The sequence below is a fragment of the Sinocyclocheilus grahami genome, unplaced genomic scaffold (genome assembly GCF_001515645.1).
Source record: "Sinocyclocheilus grahami isolate Dianchi unplaced genomic scaffold, SAMN03320097.WGS_v1.1 scaffold47.1, whole genome shotgun sequence".
NCBI classification, from domain to species: domain Eukaryota; kingdom Metazoa; phylum Chordata; class Actinopteri; order Cypriniformes; family Cyprinidae; genus Sinocyclocheilus; species Sinocyclocheilus grahami.
The window spans coordinates 3,800,700-3,815,943 of record NW_015505226.1 but is presented as its reverse complement, the minus strand read 5'-3'; the positions used below and the strand labels follow the sequence as shown (position 1 = coordinate 3,815,943).

General features: G+C 37.8%; 1 protein-coding gene across 1 annotated transcript in view; it reads right to left on the bottom strand.

Annotated features, from left to right (window-relative positions):
* Positions 1-15,244, bottom strand: part of LOC107582755 (zinc finger E-box-binding homeobox 1-like) — a 74,381-nt gene that overhangs the window by 17,082 nt on the left and 42,055 nt on the right. The window contains exon 2 of the mRNA XM_016268739.1: positions 3,251-3,418. Within this exon, the coding sequence (XP_016124225.1) occupies positions 3,251-3,418 (168 nt within the window). The remainder of the gene's footprint in view (positions 1-3,250; positions 3,419-15,244) is intronic.

Genomic DNA, 15,244 nt, shown 5'->3' with positions numbered 1-15,244 from the left:
TCCCGAGAGTTCTCATGAGAGAAAAAAAAAAAAATATATATATATATATATATATATATATATATATATATAATAATAATAATATTGTCCGGACCTCCGCTGGGAAGGAAATATAGAGACTGGACCTCTTGAAACTTTAATTGAATACCCCTGGTATAAACTATCAGCCAGCACTACATTTCCCAGAATTCACCAGCTTCACTTTTTTCTGATTAAGTTCTGGTGAGATTTCCATTAGGAGTCAGGCATTTACAGCACTTTCCCCAGTGACCGATTACTCCATCACCATATGCTCATGCACTTTAAAGAAGACATGAATTGCATTTTTTTAATAATTTTCTCTGAGGTTCACGTATAACATAATAACTTAGAAGTAATAGGCTATTTTCTATCCTGTTTTTGAGCCTCTCTGCAGAACGGTCGGTTTTTATAGGCGGGGTGTATTCAAGACTTGCAAGTAAACGCACACTGCTATGATTGGCTAACAGTTTTGCTTATCAAAACCTAAGAGTCAAATATAGAATATAATCTCCCTAAAAGTAAAACATGAGGTAAGCCCATCCGCCATATTTCTTGTTCCATTTATGCTAGGTGCCTCTGCTCACCACATTACGTAAATGGCTTATTCCTAATGACTGTTCAAGAAACGTGTGGTTAAATTACAAGGAAATAGAGTGGCATGACATATTGAATTGGCTATGCAGCATCACTATCCATACCACAGTAATCATGTATTGGTTTATAGAATATTTACTCCATTAATGACTGCAAGAGGAGCGTTTTCATCTCAGAGAACATCTGATCGTGAAGAAAGACGTGTAGAAAAATAGCTTGGATGGAGGGAAAGTAAAAGCAGTTGAGGTTGAGGGGCGCACAAGAATTGTAGCCTTAAAACAAACACAGACAGAGAGACGACAGAGAGACAGCCATACGGTTTCTAAGCGAGGTGGTACTCTAAAACCGAGATCGCTGCCAAGATAAAAAGAAAGAAAAAAGAAAATAATGAAAGGTGTGGGGTAGCCCGAAATGGAGAGTGAGAGTTGGACTGATAGCGCTGAACCATTATGGCTAGTGGCTGCTTTACAGCCCTGAGCTCTATGAATGATGGGAAGCTTAGGCAGAGAAGTGTATATAACTCAAACACGACATCTGAGAACAGAGAACAATGCACATTACATCTCGACAGACCAATTTCTCTGTGACACACCTCGTAATGGCTCGTATATATGGGCCTCTTGCTGCAACCGAGCCTTTGGCAATGGAGAGGGAAAAGCTACGAAATCAAGAAGAAAAGGTGCAACAGGTGCTTGGATCCTGTGGTGTAATATGTTAAAAGGAAGAATTCTGGGAAAACATTAGAGATTCACAACAACAATTCATTCAAAGCTACAACAAAGAAGCAACAGGCAGACAAAGAAAGACTACAAAGAGATGAAGGTGGTATGGAGTTAAAAAAGAAATGTTCGAGAGAGAAAGAGAGAGCGTGTATGTAGTCCCTCTCTCTTAACTCTGGTTTCTGTGAAGTGTTTAATGTTTGGAGAGCTCTGCCAAAAACAATGACTTTCTTCTTCACTGAAGCTCCGTCCTGCAGAGAACTGACAGAGAAGCCGAGAGAGAGGAATGAATGAATGAATGAATACTGGCAGAAATTAAAATGACAGAGGACTATAAATTTCTGGGGTGAACCTTGAAATACAGAGTGGAGAGAGTAGAAAATGTACCGAATGAAAAAACTGAACAAGGAGCTGCAGTGCAAGCAGTTGCCGTGGTTATAGTGGTGCTATATTACCTGCCATGATGCCTGCGTCCCGCAACACTAAGCTTAATGCACAATAGCACCCTGGTAGCTCACACACAACAGACTTGGTGTTCACCTTTTCCAGCATTAACAATCCCCACACTGCAGGCAATACATATTAGCCCAGGAACAGGAGAAATGCCTTTCGTCGAAAGCAAAAGAGCTCTATTGTATCCCAGTCACCCTTTATCAAGGCTTATTATCCAGATGGAGCCAAGATTTTACCATCACAATAAAAAAACTAAGTCTGCATTTTCTGAAGGAAATACCTGTGCTTGAAAGGCAGCAAAGGAATGATGTTGAATCATCTCAATTAGTGTCTGTAAGCGAGATTACACTTCACGTTCCCTTAAAATAACATAAAACCTCCAAGTGTTATAGTGTTGATGGTGGTTGACTAGTCAATTTGTAAAGTCAACTAGTTTATCGACACAATTCCTACACTTCCTGAATACCCATGTTTGACTTTTTACTTGGTCAGAACTTTGGAGATTTATTTATTTGTTTTTTTGGTTAGTTATTTTTTAAAATTTCTTTTAATTTACAGGTTTTCCACAAGTTTGAGAACACTGCATTTAGATTTGTTTTCCTTTATTTTATTTTTGCACTACTGTTCAAAAGTTTGAAGTCGGTAAGAATTTTAAATGTTTTTGAAAGAAATCTTTTATGCTCACCAATGCTCCATTTATTTGATCAAGATACAATAAAAACAATATGTAATATTATTACAAATTAAAATAACTTATTTCCTGACTCTTTTTAACTCTATTTCTTTTAATATTTTTTTAAATATAATTTATTCCTGTGATGACAAAGCTGAATTTCCAGCAGTCCAGTATTCAGAATCCCATGATACTTCAGAAATCATTCTCATCAATGTTAAAAATGGTTGTTTAATATTTTTGAGGAGACAATGATACCTTTTTTCACGATTCTTAATGAAAATAAAGTTCAAAAGAACAGCATTTATTTAATTAAACAAATCTTTTGTAATCAAATGATCACTTTTAATAAATTTTTAATGAGTCTTTGCAGAATAAAAGTATACTTTTTTTTCCCCCCTTCTGATTACAGAAGTTGCATCTTTAAATTCATCCCCTTTAAAGTATCCCAGTCACAGCCACACACATTCAGACAGACTTCTTAGGCTGTTGCGTCACTTCTAGCACTGTTTTTGGAGCATCCTGCCACAGGCTTGCATTTTTAAGACAACATGTCAAATTAAAAATAGTCTAACTTTTAAAATATGCATCTTGATTAGGGCTGCACGATAAATCGCATGCAGCCCTAATCTTGATACACCTTCATTCTGTTCTATCTAGCTGTTTTTGAATGCAAAATATGTCTTATGCAAACACTCCCCGAGAAACTAGTCCGATCAGGTGAACTTGAAATGAGACTCGATAAACAGAGCTTTCTTGCCAATTATATATCATAATGGGGTGGGCTTACCATCATCCCATCTGCCGTCAGGGTCGACGGTCCCATTAGGGTCATCATCAGGGGCCACACTGTCACAGTCAGCCCCGTCCAGGAGACTCCCTTCCTCCTCCACGATGTGAAGCTTATCGTCATCATCGGAGTCTGACTGGCCCTCCAGCACATGACTGTAGTTACTCACTGCAAAGACATAGAAAAAACACAACACTTAAAGAGAATGCTAACATATGGAGCCTGCAAGTGCTTGCAAACCGCAGAAGGCTTGATGAAACCCTTGAATTCTGGAAAGACGCTGCTGGTGAAAATGACTACAAGATTAAAGAGAGACACAGCAGCTCAGATGAAACCAATTGTTGAAGTGGGAGAGATGACTGAAGAGATGTAGAGAGATGAAGTGTACTTAAGGGAATAATTCAGTTAAATGCCAAATAGTAGTGGAGCAGCTCCTGCGTTTTTCAGTAAGCCAATCAAGAATCACTTGAGATTGAATCAATAAATCAGAATGGCTCGTGTTAAAACCATTTGTGGCCACACGGTCCGGTGTGGACACAGTCAGACGGTGTAATCATATCATCTCTAACATGTAATGACGATCAAGGTGCTGTAATTGTGAGATCATTACTGTACAATACTAGAAACATATCATCTTATAGGTGTGCCTTTTGTAATGATTAAATGCCTCTTTACTTTTTTGACAAAGAGGAGGGACAGGTTGACTGTCCATTTCAGAAGCACAAGAAAGAGAGAGCGAGAGATCGAGCTAAAACACCATTGATTTTCTGTAACAGGCCAGACGGCCTTAATTAGTAATGTGTGTGTTTGCATGCTAGGCTGAGTGTGATTTGACATTGTATTAAAACAGCGGATGACGGAGTGGTAAGCTCACCTAACACGTTCTCATTCTGTAAAGGTAAGTGCTGGCAGGACAAGGCCTCTAATGGAGCATGCATAAATCAAGCAGAAGTTGAACGCTCGGATTTATAAATTCAGCTAAAAGAGACTTTTCAAACCCAGCAACAGGAAACATCTAGCACTTCTATACGTCTCGGAATGAAGAGTTTGTGGCCACCTGAGGAATCTGTATTATTTTTAGCAATGGGCATTCCAAGCAAAAATAATATTAGAAAATCGCTGGGTATTATTCGACTACTATTCGAAAATCACACCCCTCCCCCGCATGCACGCACAAACACCCATAAACAGAGATAGAGGGAGAGAGATGGGATTCAAGCTTTCAATCTGTATGATAAACGGTTTAATTCAGAAGATAGGCTACCTTAACCCCATCCATATAATGATTGTAACGTGCTGAAATATATTAATATAGTAAACATAACCGAATGGCGGCACTTATTAACATAACAGTCTGTCGATTAGCATAAATCAACTGCTCATAAGGCTAGGACATTTCCATTATAAAAAATGGAACCCCAAAGGGAATAGATACGAGATGGGAGGAAAAATATACTTCAATATCTTCTGTCGCAATTATATCGTTGGGTAATTATACTGTATATAAACCCTGGCATCAGGGAGCTGTTATTAATATGCGGGGCACTGAAATCGCTTATGAATATGAACACGCGCTTGTTTTTTACTTTCACTTTCGAGATTCGCGATCACACGTACGGAGCAGCACTCTGCAGTGCTTACCACACATTTGACAAGATTAGGTGTTTGTCAGTGGTGCTCAGGATCTGCAATACATTCGCCATCATCCTATCAGTCATCTCTCCTTACTCTGTTTATGTGGTGAGTGAAATTTTATGTACTGTAATGTAACAGGCTACCGCTAGCAAGTGGTTATTACCATGTCCCTCTGGTGGCTCCGTAGAACGCGTTATTTGTTTTCCGCGCCTTTCTGACTTCGGATTCAGGGGGGGTTTGTGGTCCGCACAAAACTCTTATTTGACATCGTCCCAAGTTACTGTAACCGTTATATGCTACGCAAGTCTAGTGTGTGCGTGAGACAATGTGTTCTTCTGTAGTCTTTGACAGCTTTTAGATGCGTTATTGTCAGCGCAACATGAACGCGTCACCACCGCATCAGCAAGGAAAACATGGGGATATTTTTTAAGACAATAATCGCACAACCTATTCGATATTCTATAATTAAATCAACTAATGGAATATTCGAAAATCGTGACCCATCCCTAAAATAGTTAACCCAAAAATTTGAATTCTTTCATCATTTACTCGCCCTGTTGTTGTTACTTCTGCGGAACAAAAATATCCATATAATGAAAGTCAGTGGGGTTCAATGTTGTTTTGGACCCCACTGACAAAAACAGCTGAAACATTCTTCTAAATATCTTTTTATGTTCCACAGAAGAAAGTTTTGCAAGTTTGGAGAAAAGTGAAGGTGAGTAAATGTTCCAAGAGCATGAACTATCCCTTTAATTGGAAAAAAAAAAAAATCCAATATAGGTATTAATTTTTCCTAATACAGGTATCCACACATCACACAATGAATATGACGCAAGAGACTGGTAGTGATTATCATCATAATATGTGTGAATCCTTGTTGACCATACACAGCAGGTGTATTTTTTTTTGCAGGGAAAGGAATAGGTGTGGTAAAAAACCTTCCTCCTCGTCCTCCTCCTCTCTCTCCATTTCTCTTGCTGTTCTCACTCTCCGTCATTCTTCTTTTCCACTCATCTAAGTACCTTTTTCTGGCCAAATCAATTTTCCTTTGAGAGGAGCAAAGTCAGCAGAGGGGCTGGCCGTAGATTCACACACACACATCTGTTCTACTGGGCTTATCTGGCACATTTACATTCAGCTGATTTTGTGCTTTTTGTTGCACACTTTAACCAACTCTCTCTCTCTCTCACACTCTCAATCTTCGTTTATTTCTCTGGCCTGCACTTTCATTCTCCACCTGTTCTGTGCATGTACTAACCTCTTTCTTTCATGCTCCATCTTTGGTTTTAAGATCATGGATCACAGCAAAGACCTGTGGTGTCTATATGTACCTGAAAGTAGTCCCAATGTAGCGGTGGTTGAAAAAAGCTGTCAATTAACAAAATGAGAAAAAAAAGTCACAATTATAAAGCTAGACCCATCGCTCACTAGCCAAAAGTTCTATCAAAACTATCCGAGTGATGCACGGATCACCACAACAGTCAATTCGGTGTACTGTGAAGGAGATGCTACCAATCCCATCAGGCTGTTCAGCCAAGGGAAGCAAACGGTGTGGCTAGTCAGCAGGAGTAAGAAGTAAACGGACAGCGGAGAGCGTGTGAGCTCACTGTGAATGATCCCTGACAAACAGCCACGAGCCTTGTTCCGCCGTTCCACATGAGAGATTTCATTACAGCCTTCAGGAGGTACACACAGGAAAGGTGACTAAATAAACGCTTTACCAAGAAAGGAATAGCTCACATTATGCAGGAGCTATAAGCTAAAACTGTGTAAAGGCACGGGAAGAACAAACTCTACTAAATAAAAACACATACAAGACAGCATGAAACATTTAACATCTGTGCCTCAAACTAGAAAAGTCAGAGCTCAGAAAAAATAAAGTAAATAAATAAAAAATAAAGATTACTATGCATATTTAAAAAAAAATAAAAAATTCTGGCCCTAGAATTTGGTATTTTCTGGCCAGGAAAAAATAAAAATAAAAATCTGTATATCATTTTGTGAAAAATTCTTATTTTCTCTCATTTCTTTAATACATTTCTCCTATATGAATTTCGGCTTTACTTTGTACAATACTTTGGAACAATATTTCTAGTGAAAAGCACTATACAAATAAATTTGCAAGATTATGCTTTTAAACATAAATTAAATAGAAAGTACCGGTATATATTCTCTGGATAATATTTTAATGATTTGTTCGGATTTATTTGGCCTAATGACAATATAAAAGCTAATTTAACATAGGAAACCACCTTTTGTCTTTAAAATATCACTTGCTTTCTCACACAGTATACTACAGTTCAAAAGTTTGCAGTCAGTAGGACTTTTTTTAAAGAAATACATATTAATACATTTATTTAGCAAGGATGCATTAAACTGATCAAAATTGAGAGTTATCAAAGAATCCTGAGAAATAATGTATGCCCATTTCTACAAATAATATTAAGCAGCACAACCATTTTTAACATTGATAATAATTAAAAAATTGTTTCTTAAGCACAAAATCAGCGTATTAGAATGATTTCTGAAGGATCATGTGACACTGAAGACTAGAATAGTGGCTACTTTTTTAAACCGAAATGACGAGGGAAAGGCATACTGAACTACAGCTCATTGTATTTTTAGCATGAACACTAACCACCAGGCAAGGCTCTACTATTACTCACTTATATAAATGCTTGCTAAATGTACTTCCTATCTCTTAAAATATCACATACACTTGTCCAAATACAAACACTGACTTTCCCCCGAAAACTTCAATGATCTTTGCGTGTGTTGTTGGCATACACAGCACTATGAATATGTCAAGTCAGCCTATGAAACCATTAGCCTAATGAGTTTACATTCCTACTAGTCAATCAGTTTTGCAGCTATGCCTCATCTATGGATTTTACAATTAACCCAGTGAAGTGATGTGTTGACTGGGCAAAAACTGCCTCCAATCTGCTACTCTGTAATACCTGTATGATAAAGGCTGAATTCCTAGAACTCCAGGTGATTTTCAGAAGGTTCTATTTAAAGCAAACACAATCGAGACCCCTTAATACCCCATAGGGCATTGCCAGTGACATCTGTCAAGGCACACTGATAAATGCCTCTAAAAGCGATCACTAAACAAGTACACATTTACATTGCGACTCACCTGGGCAGAGCTCAACTGCTTGTTAGCAGTACAGTACATCAAAAATATGGAGCCTTTAAATAATAAATTGAGCCTTCACCCATCTAAACTCCAGCTCAGATAAAATACACACGAGACTCTGAGGCAGACAAGAGTTATTGATTTGTCATTTAGGAAGGTGAGCTGCAGGTTTCCCATGAGTCTTTGCCACTAACAACATTCTCATCTGCTATTTGCCCTCTCAATCTCTATGTAGAGGTTATTCAAGCACAAGCACGATGTGATTTAGAGAAGTAGGACATATTACTGGATCAAAATTAACAACAAAATCTAGCAACTGATATTAAAATTTGCTACTATATTGTCCAAACAAATTTTAAAAAAATCTAAGAACAAAAACAAATCATTTTAAATGCTACAAGTGAATTTAGGTGTCATGGCATTATAATATACAGCATGAAAATAGATATTCGTTTGAAAAAAGTGTTATTAACATAAGTGTTCTTAAAGATTAACTTTAAGGAAGCATAAGATGAGTACAAAGGTAATCTAAATGTAAAAATACAGGAAATGAGTACAAGCATAATCAAATTTACAATGTTAAAAGATAAAACAAGAATAAATTACATTTTAAAAATATATTAAAATTGGAAACAATTATTTTAAACTAATGTATTGAAAACATGAATGCATTAAAAACATAAATCTTCTGACCTTTGAATTTTAAGAAGATACGCAGAATTAGCCAGTAAGAATCAAATGTGCTAAGAGAACAAACAGTGTGTTAAATCTGTCAGGAGTGTCTCTTCTGGAACACTCTCTGCAGAACATATTAATCATTGTGGCCTGTGGTGTAAGAAAATAATCGCTGGGGCACACTGATACCTCGCTCAGGATTCTGTTCATGGGATTTATCACCAATGAAGGGATCTTGAGGGGGGCACAAGAGCAGTAAATTACAGCATGCTTTCCTCTTCACAGCGACAGCCACGTTTACCTCCCAGAGTCTTGAGCTCTGCATTGCTGTGTTTTTTTTCCCACCTTTGTATGGAAAAGTAACTGGTTCTATACCTGTAAGTCTGCCTGAATCAACAAATGACAACACGAGGTGGGTGATCTCCACAAAAAAAAACTTAATGGCCTGTAATTGGGTTTCTATTGCAAACACAGTTGTCTTTAGGGCTTAGGTACATATCTTTTTCCAAAGCTATCTTTCCGGCGAGAGAATGGGTGTTTGTTTTAGAAGGAGGCTACAGTAAGAATGGATAGTTGGGCTTTTCGTTCGTTTGTTCGTACAGGAGTGAGAGTGCTTCTAGTTCGCTCCTCCAACCCTAGTGAGAGAAGCTATGCGTGGAATGTCCAATCATAACACTCTCCCTGAGTGGCTCGACCATAACGACAGATCGCTGTGTCGGCTTTTTTTTTAACCTTCATTACAACAGGCACATACTGCACTGTTGCTTTTCAGCTGCAAAGACTAATTAGTGGTGCTTGCTAAGGAAGCCATCACTGTTACTACTGCTCATACTAGTGTTAGACAGTGTTATTTGAACAAACCTCTAAGATACTTGTCTCTCACTATTTGTAATTTGGACTTGAATGATTCCTCAGATCACATGTCTTGATGAGGAGAGGTGTGCTGTTACTTTTAAAAGTGATTTGTGTGCGATATTGACAAAAAATGATATCTCGATTTTTGGGGATTTTTTTCAATAACGATAATTAACATTTTGCTGAGTGTGTTTTTGTGCTGACACCTTGACTGGTTTAGTCCTGTCATGGATAAATAAATATGATACTACAACTGCCAGTAGGTGGCGGATAGTGCCTTAATGAGTGATTAATTTAATCATTCAAAAAGGCTGATTCGTTTAGAAATTAAGCAAGTGACTGTCTTTATGAATGGATCATTCCTGGATTTGTCTGGAGCCACCTAGAATATCCTAGCAACTGACTAGAAACCTCACTGCAACTCACTAAAACTACCCATAAAACTTAAGCAACAGCAAAGTAGCACTTTACCATCCACTCAGAACTCCTTAAAAACCACATAGCGAGAATCTAGTTAGCCCTGTACAAGCCATTTTGTAATACAAGTACCAATGGAGAGGATGATGGGAAATCAAACCTGCCGAGTGAATTGATCCTGATGGATGTTCCTGTCAATAACTTTAAAGTTTGTAACTGTAGCAGCTCTAATAATTATAAAACGCATAACTGGATTTGTGATAGTTCGAAGTATAACACAGAGAATCAGCGTTGGAGGAATGAAGACACACCCTATGCTAGAACTTAGCTATATATAAACCGAAGCTTCAATACACACAAACACACACTTCTGCTCTTATCTTGAGCTAGAGGTGTTTAAAAAATTAAAAATAACAATGCAGAACTGGAAAAACCAAGTAAAGCCTTCTTTCTTTATTTAAGGACCATGCATGCTCTGACTGAATGGCAATCCTTTAGTACGCACAAACTTTTTTTCACTGGCAAACACACACACAGTGCTTCAAACCACATCCCCACCCAGCATTCTTTTCTCTCACACATACACTAACCACAACAAGACAGAGCCATTACATCAAACAAAAGCCTGTCACCACACACATCTCCGTGCGTATGGGGAGTGTGTGAACCCACTCCTGAGAAAGACTCGGATTCCACATGCGGCCCGTATCATTGTTTCTGTTTTCAGAGGCTGGGATTCAGGCTACACGCTCTGCTATGGGCTGTAGGGGGCAACCTGTTCCTAAGGAGATGTCACCGAGGCAACAGAGGCAGATGGAATACAGCATGGCCCAGTTTGCAAAGCATGTGATGTTCCTGATGTCAGAGATGACAAGAGATGGGAAGACTATAGGGACGTGCTGACATTCAAATTCCGGCCGATACCAATAAGCCAATAATTAGTTTTATTTAAAAAGTGTTTTATTTTGACTTTGTACCTGGACTTTAAAATGGACAGGAACCTCAAATAATAATAATATTTTTGTGTTATTTCATTTTATGTAATATTGTTATTGTCATATATTGCATTATTTTTTTATTTAAAATATTATGTTAATAATAATAATTATTGTTTTTGTTTTAACATTTTTATAAAAATGAAGACAGACATATTACTGTTGTGATTTATAACTGTACTGCAAAATAGACAATGAATATTTGATAATTATAATAATTATTTTAGTTTACAAAAGTTACAATACTAAAATTTATGTCTTAAATTCCTTCACTTTCAAACATTTAAACATCAAGATTTTAACATTTCCACAAAAGTAAAAAAGGAAAAGGAAAAGTCCAGAATCCAAAAACAAGCTGAAACAGGAGTCTAAAATAAAATGTCTAATACTGACTGTTATACTGACATCCCTATGGAAAAACCTATGGAAGATCAAGTATATATTCGAACCCGTTTCCTGCAAGAGCACCATGGCTCAACATATCTTGAACATGTGCACACCTAAAGGCCAGAGCCCTGACATGCTGGCTTACAACTGTACTGTAAATACATAATATTCACGCTCGTACATCTCCTTTACCTTGCTCTCCCATGCTTTTCTTCCCACTTCCTGCCCTCTGGGTGTCAGGGATGGCGGTGGCGCCACTTGCCCTGCTAAAAGCGTCACTTCACAAGTGCATCATTATCCAGCCAATGCTAAGAAGCTAATTAGTCGCAGCAGGCTGTCTCCTCTATTCATTGAAGAAGAGCACATGTCAACCACAAACACACTGCGAATGTACACTTAGCTTGACTGCAGGTTCTTATGAGTGATAAAAAAAAGCATCAACACTGATGTGCTAAGAGAAGGAATGAACAGCAAGGAATATGTGTGTGTGTTTGAGCAAGGGTGACCGAGAACTTAGATCTGACCACACATGATGCATGTCTGGCCTTCACATGAGACTATGTGAGTGAATTCTGAGCTAATCTTGCTCAGAGCAACTGGGTTCTTCTAAATGAGGTCAGAGAGTGTGGTCATACCTGTGCTATGATAACAAAGCCCACTGCCTCAGTTTGTCAGCGCTTACTTTAGGATGTTTTGGTTTGAGGTGAGACTGACCCCATTGACAGAAATAATGCTATTTCATATACGTGCTGATAGTCTAAGGACTAATTTCAGCTCTAAACAAAGTGTCTGAGAGTAAGTTAAACCGGCAAGTTTGTGTTTCATGGCAATGCATCACCTGTTAGTGAAAATATGGGTGGTATGCTGCGGCACTTATTCATTATCAGAGCCTGTTCTGTATCTGCGCAGTGCAAGACTTTGTGTCTGCTCATGTGTTTGTGCTTCACCGTTCTGTAGATATAAAGAGGAAACATCTGTCATGCCTGCTGGGTAGTCAGTCAGTCTTGTACCTGCAGATATGGTTCACTAACCTGAATATATCTCTCTCTAAGAGAAGGAATGAACAGCAAGGAATATGTGTGTGTGTTTGAGCAAGGGTGACCGAGAACTTAGATCTGACCACACATGATGCATGTCTGGCCTTCACATGAGACTATGTGAGTGAATTCTGAGCTAATCTTGCTCAGAGCAACTGGGTTCTTCTAAATGAGGTCAGAGAGTGTGGTCATACCTGTGCTATGATAACAAAGCACTTCTGTTTATGAAGACGGGAGGGAGGGACTCTCTCCCTCTCTCCCTCTCTCCCTCCCTCCCGTCTTCATAAACAGATCAGACAGAGGTTCAGGGCCGCCCATGGTCAACACGCTGGATTTAGATGCTAACATAACACACTTTGTTTAGGGTGGGAAAGTCCCGTCGTCAAGGTAACTCTACCAAAATTAACACTGACAATAAAGAAAGCACCAAACTGTTGTATGAGGACACACAGACCTGACCGCACATCTGTGTCAACAGGAAATGGGGATTTCTCTCTCTCCCACTCAGACTGCAACACATGAAATATATGACATATGACATATAAAATGAAAATTAGGCTGTGTTTTACTCCCCCCAGAGGCATCCTAGATGTATATGACTTTCTTCTTTCAGATGAATCCAGTCGGAGTTATATAAAAAATTGTCCTGGCTATTCCAAGCTCTATCATTGCAGTCAGCGGGTGTTGCAGTGCTTCAGTCCCAAAGAAGTGAAATAAATAAAAAGCGCCCATCCATAAAATAATGTTTCTCACACGGCTCGAGGGGGTGAATAAAGGCCTCCTGTAGCAAATTGATGCGTTTTTGTAAGAAAAATATCCATATTGAAAACGGAATAATCACTTTAAACTAGCTTGAGCCAAGAGTTGTACACGGAAGCAGCTCCGGGCAGATGACGTATGAGTTCAGCGCTGCGCATGCGCTGGTAAGTCTCGTGAAAACCAACGTTTGCAACTGTTTACAACAGTGAGCGCAAGCTAGATTAAAGTGATTATTCTGTTTTGAATATGGATATTTTTCTTGATATCCATATTCGATATCCATATTTCTTGATTTGCTACAGGAGGCCTTTGTTCACCCCCCGGAGCCGTGTGAGACACTTTTTTTTATGGATGGGTGCTTTTTATTTCACTTCTTTGGGACTGAAGCACTGCAACACCCGCTGACTGCAATGATAGAGCTTGGAATAGCCAGGACAATTTTTAATATAACTCCGACTGGATTCATCTGAAAGAAGAAAGTCATATACAACTAGGATGCCTCGAGGGTGAGTAAAACACAGCCTAATTTTCATTTTTGGGTGAACTAACCCTTTAATAAAGAGCCCGATTACTGTATCTTTGAGTCCTTGCCTCATCTCTCCACACGGTCCGTGACAATGTGATTTAAATGGATTAAATGTTACACACTACATATTACTAAACTCTTATTTGTAGCTGAAAATATAATCAAATTAATCAAAATATTTAAGTAAGGATCATGCAAGAGGCAGGTGATATGTATAATGGTGTAAATGACAGGAGTTAAAATTTTGTGGACACTCTCTGTAGAGTTCAGCTGCCACCGATTCTAAAAACTATAAATGAATAAATACAAGTAAAATATTCCATGTCACCACTATAGTTTCAAGTCTCAGTTGTGCTTGGATTTGCCATGATACCTAATACCTTCTACCAAATGCAATAGATTTCAATTTAAATATAGATGATCAATTTAAACTCAAACAATTCTCATCTAGTACTTACAAAAGCAAATGATCCGAATTATACTGTTTTTAAACATTTTTAGTACTTTCATTTATCTTGAATTTTGGAAAGCCTCTGAGACTAAGTTAATACTTCAATGAAGCATAACTGTAAACACTATTAATTCTCTTGAGCTATAAAAGAGTAACCTCTGAGCTACAGAATGTTCCTCTGTTTGGTGGTTTTTCCAGATGTGTAATAGTGTCTGCTCACTCTCTTGGACACAAACACTGTCCAAAAGTTTTAATCTAAGAAATAATCAATAAAAGAATGAGTGAATGAGCCAGTGGTGTCTAGACGAAAGATTGAACAGTCTGTCTGACTGACCAACTCGACCAAACAACTGAACAGCACACACTGATACACTTATTTATGCACACATCCAAACCAACACACAAAGTGACTCAGATATGATTAGTCATTTTAAGAGCATCGGAGTATATTTGTCAGAGTGTCTGTGTGCATATGCAGGGCATTTCCCAAACAGCACATCAATTGAGTCAAAGAGGACAGAATATTTTGTTATGATTAAGATAATGTTAAAACATCTTATAAAAGATGCTGATTGGTCATTATAGCATTCCAGCCATGATGCAATGTTATTTTAGAATTAATCATATACTATTATATATATATTTTTTAAATATTTTGAATTAACTTCTATTTTTTATTTTAATTTTGTTAATCTGCTTTTGTCTTTATCATTAGTTTTCTATACATTTCGTACTTAATTTAATTTCAGTTTTAGATTTAGTAAATTTAGTACATCAACTTAAACCAAGTTTTTCATCTAATATTTTATTTTATTTCAACTTTATATCAATTGCTGAAACAAATATATATATATATATATTTATATATACAGTGTTGTGAAAAAGTGTTGGCCCCCTTCCTGATTATTTTTTTGCATGTTTGTCACACTTTAATGTTTCAGATCATCAAACTAATTTAAATATTAGTCAAAGATAACACAAGTGAACACAACATGCAGTGTTTAAATGAAGGTTTTTATTATTCCAAATCTAAAACTACATGGCCATGTGTGAAAAAGTGTTTGCCCCCTAAACCTAATAACTGGTTGGGCCACCCTTAGCAGCAACAACTGCAA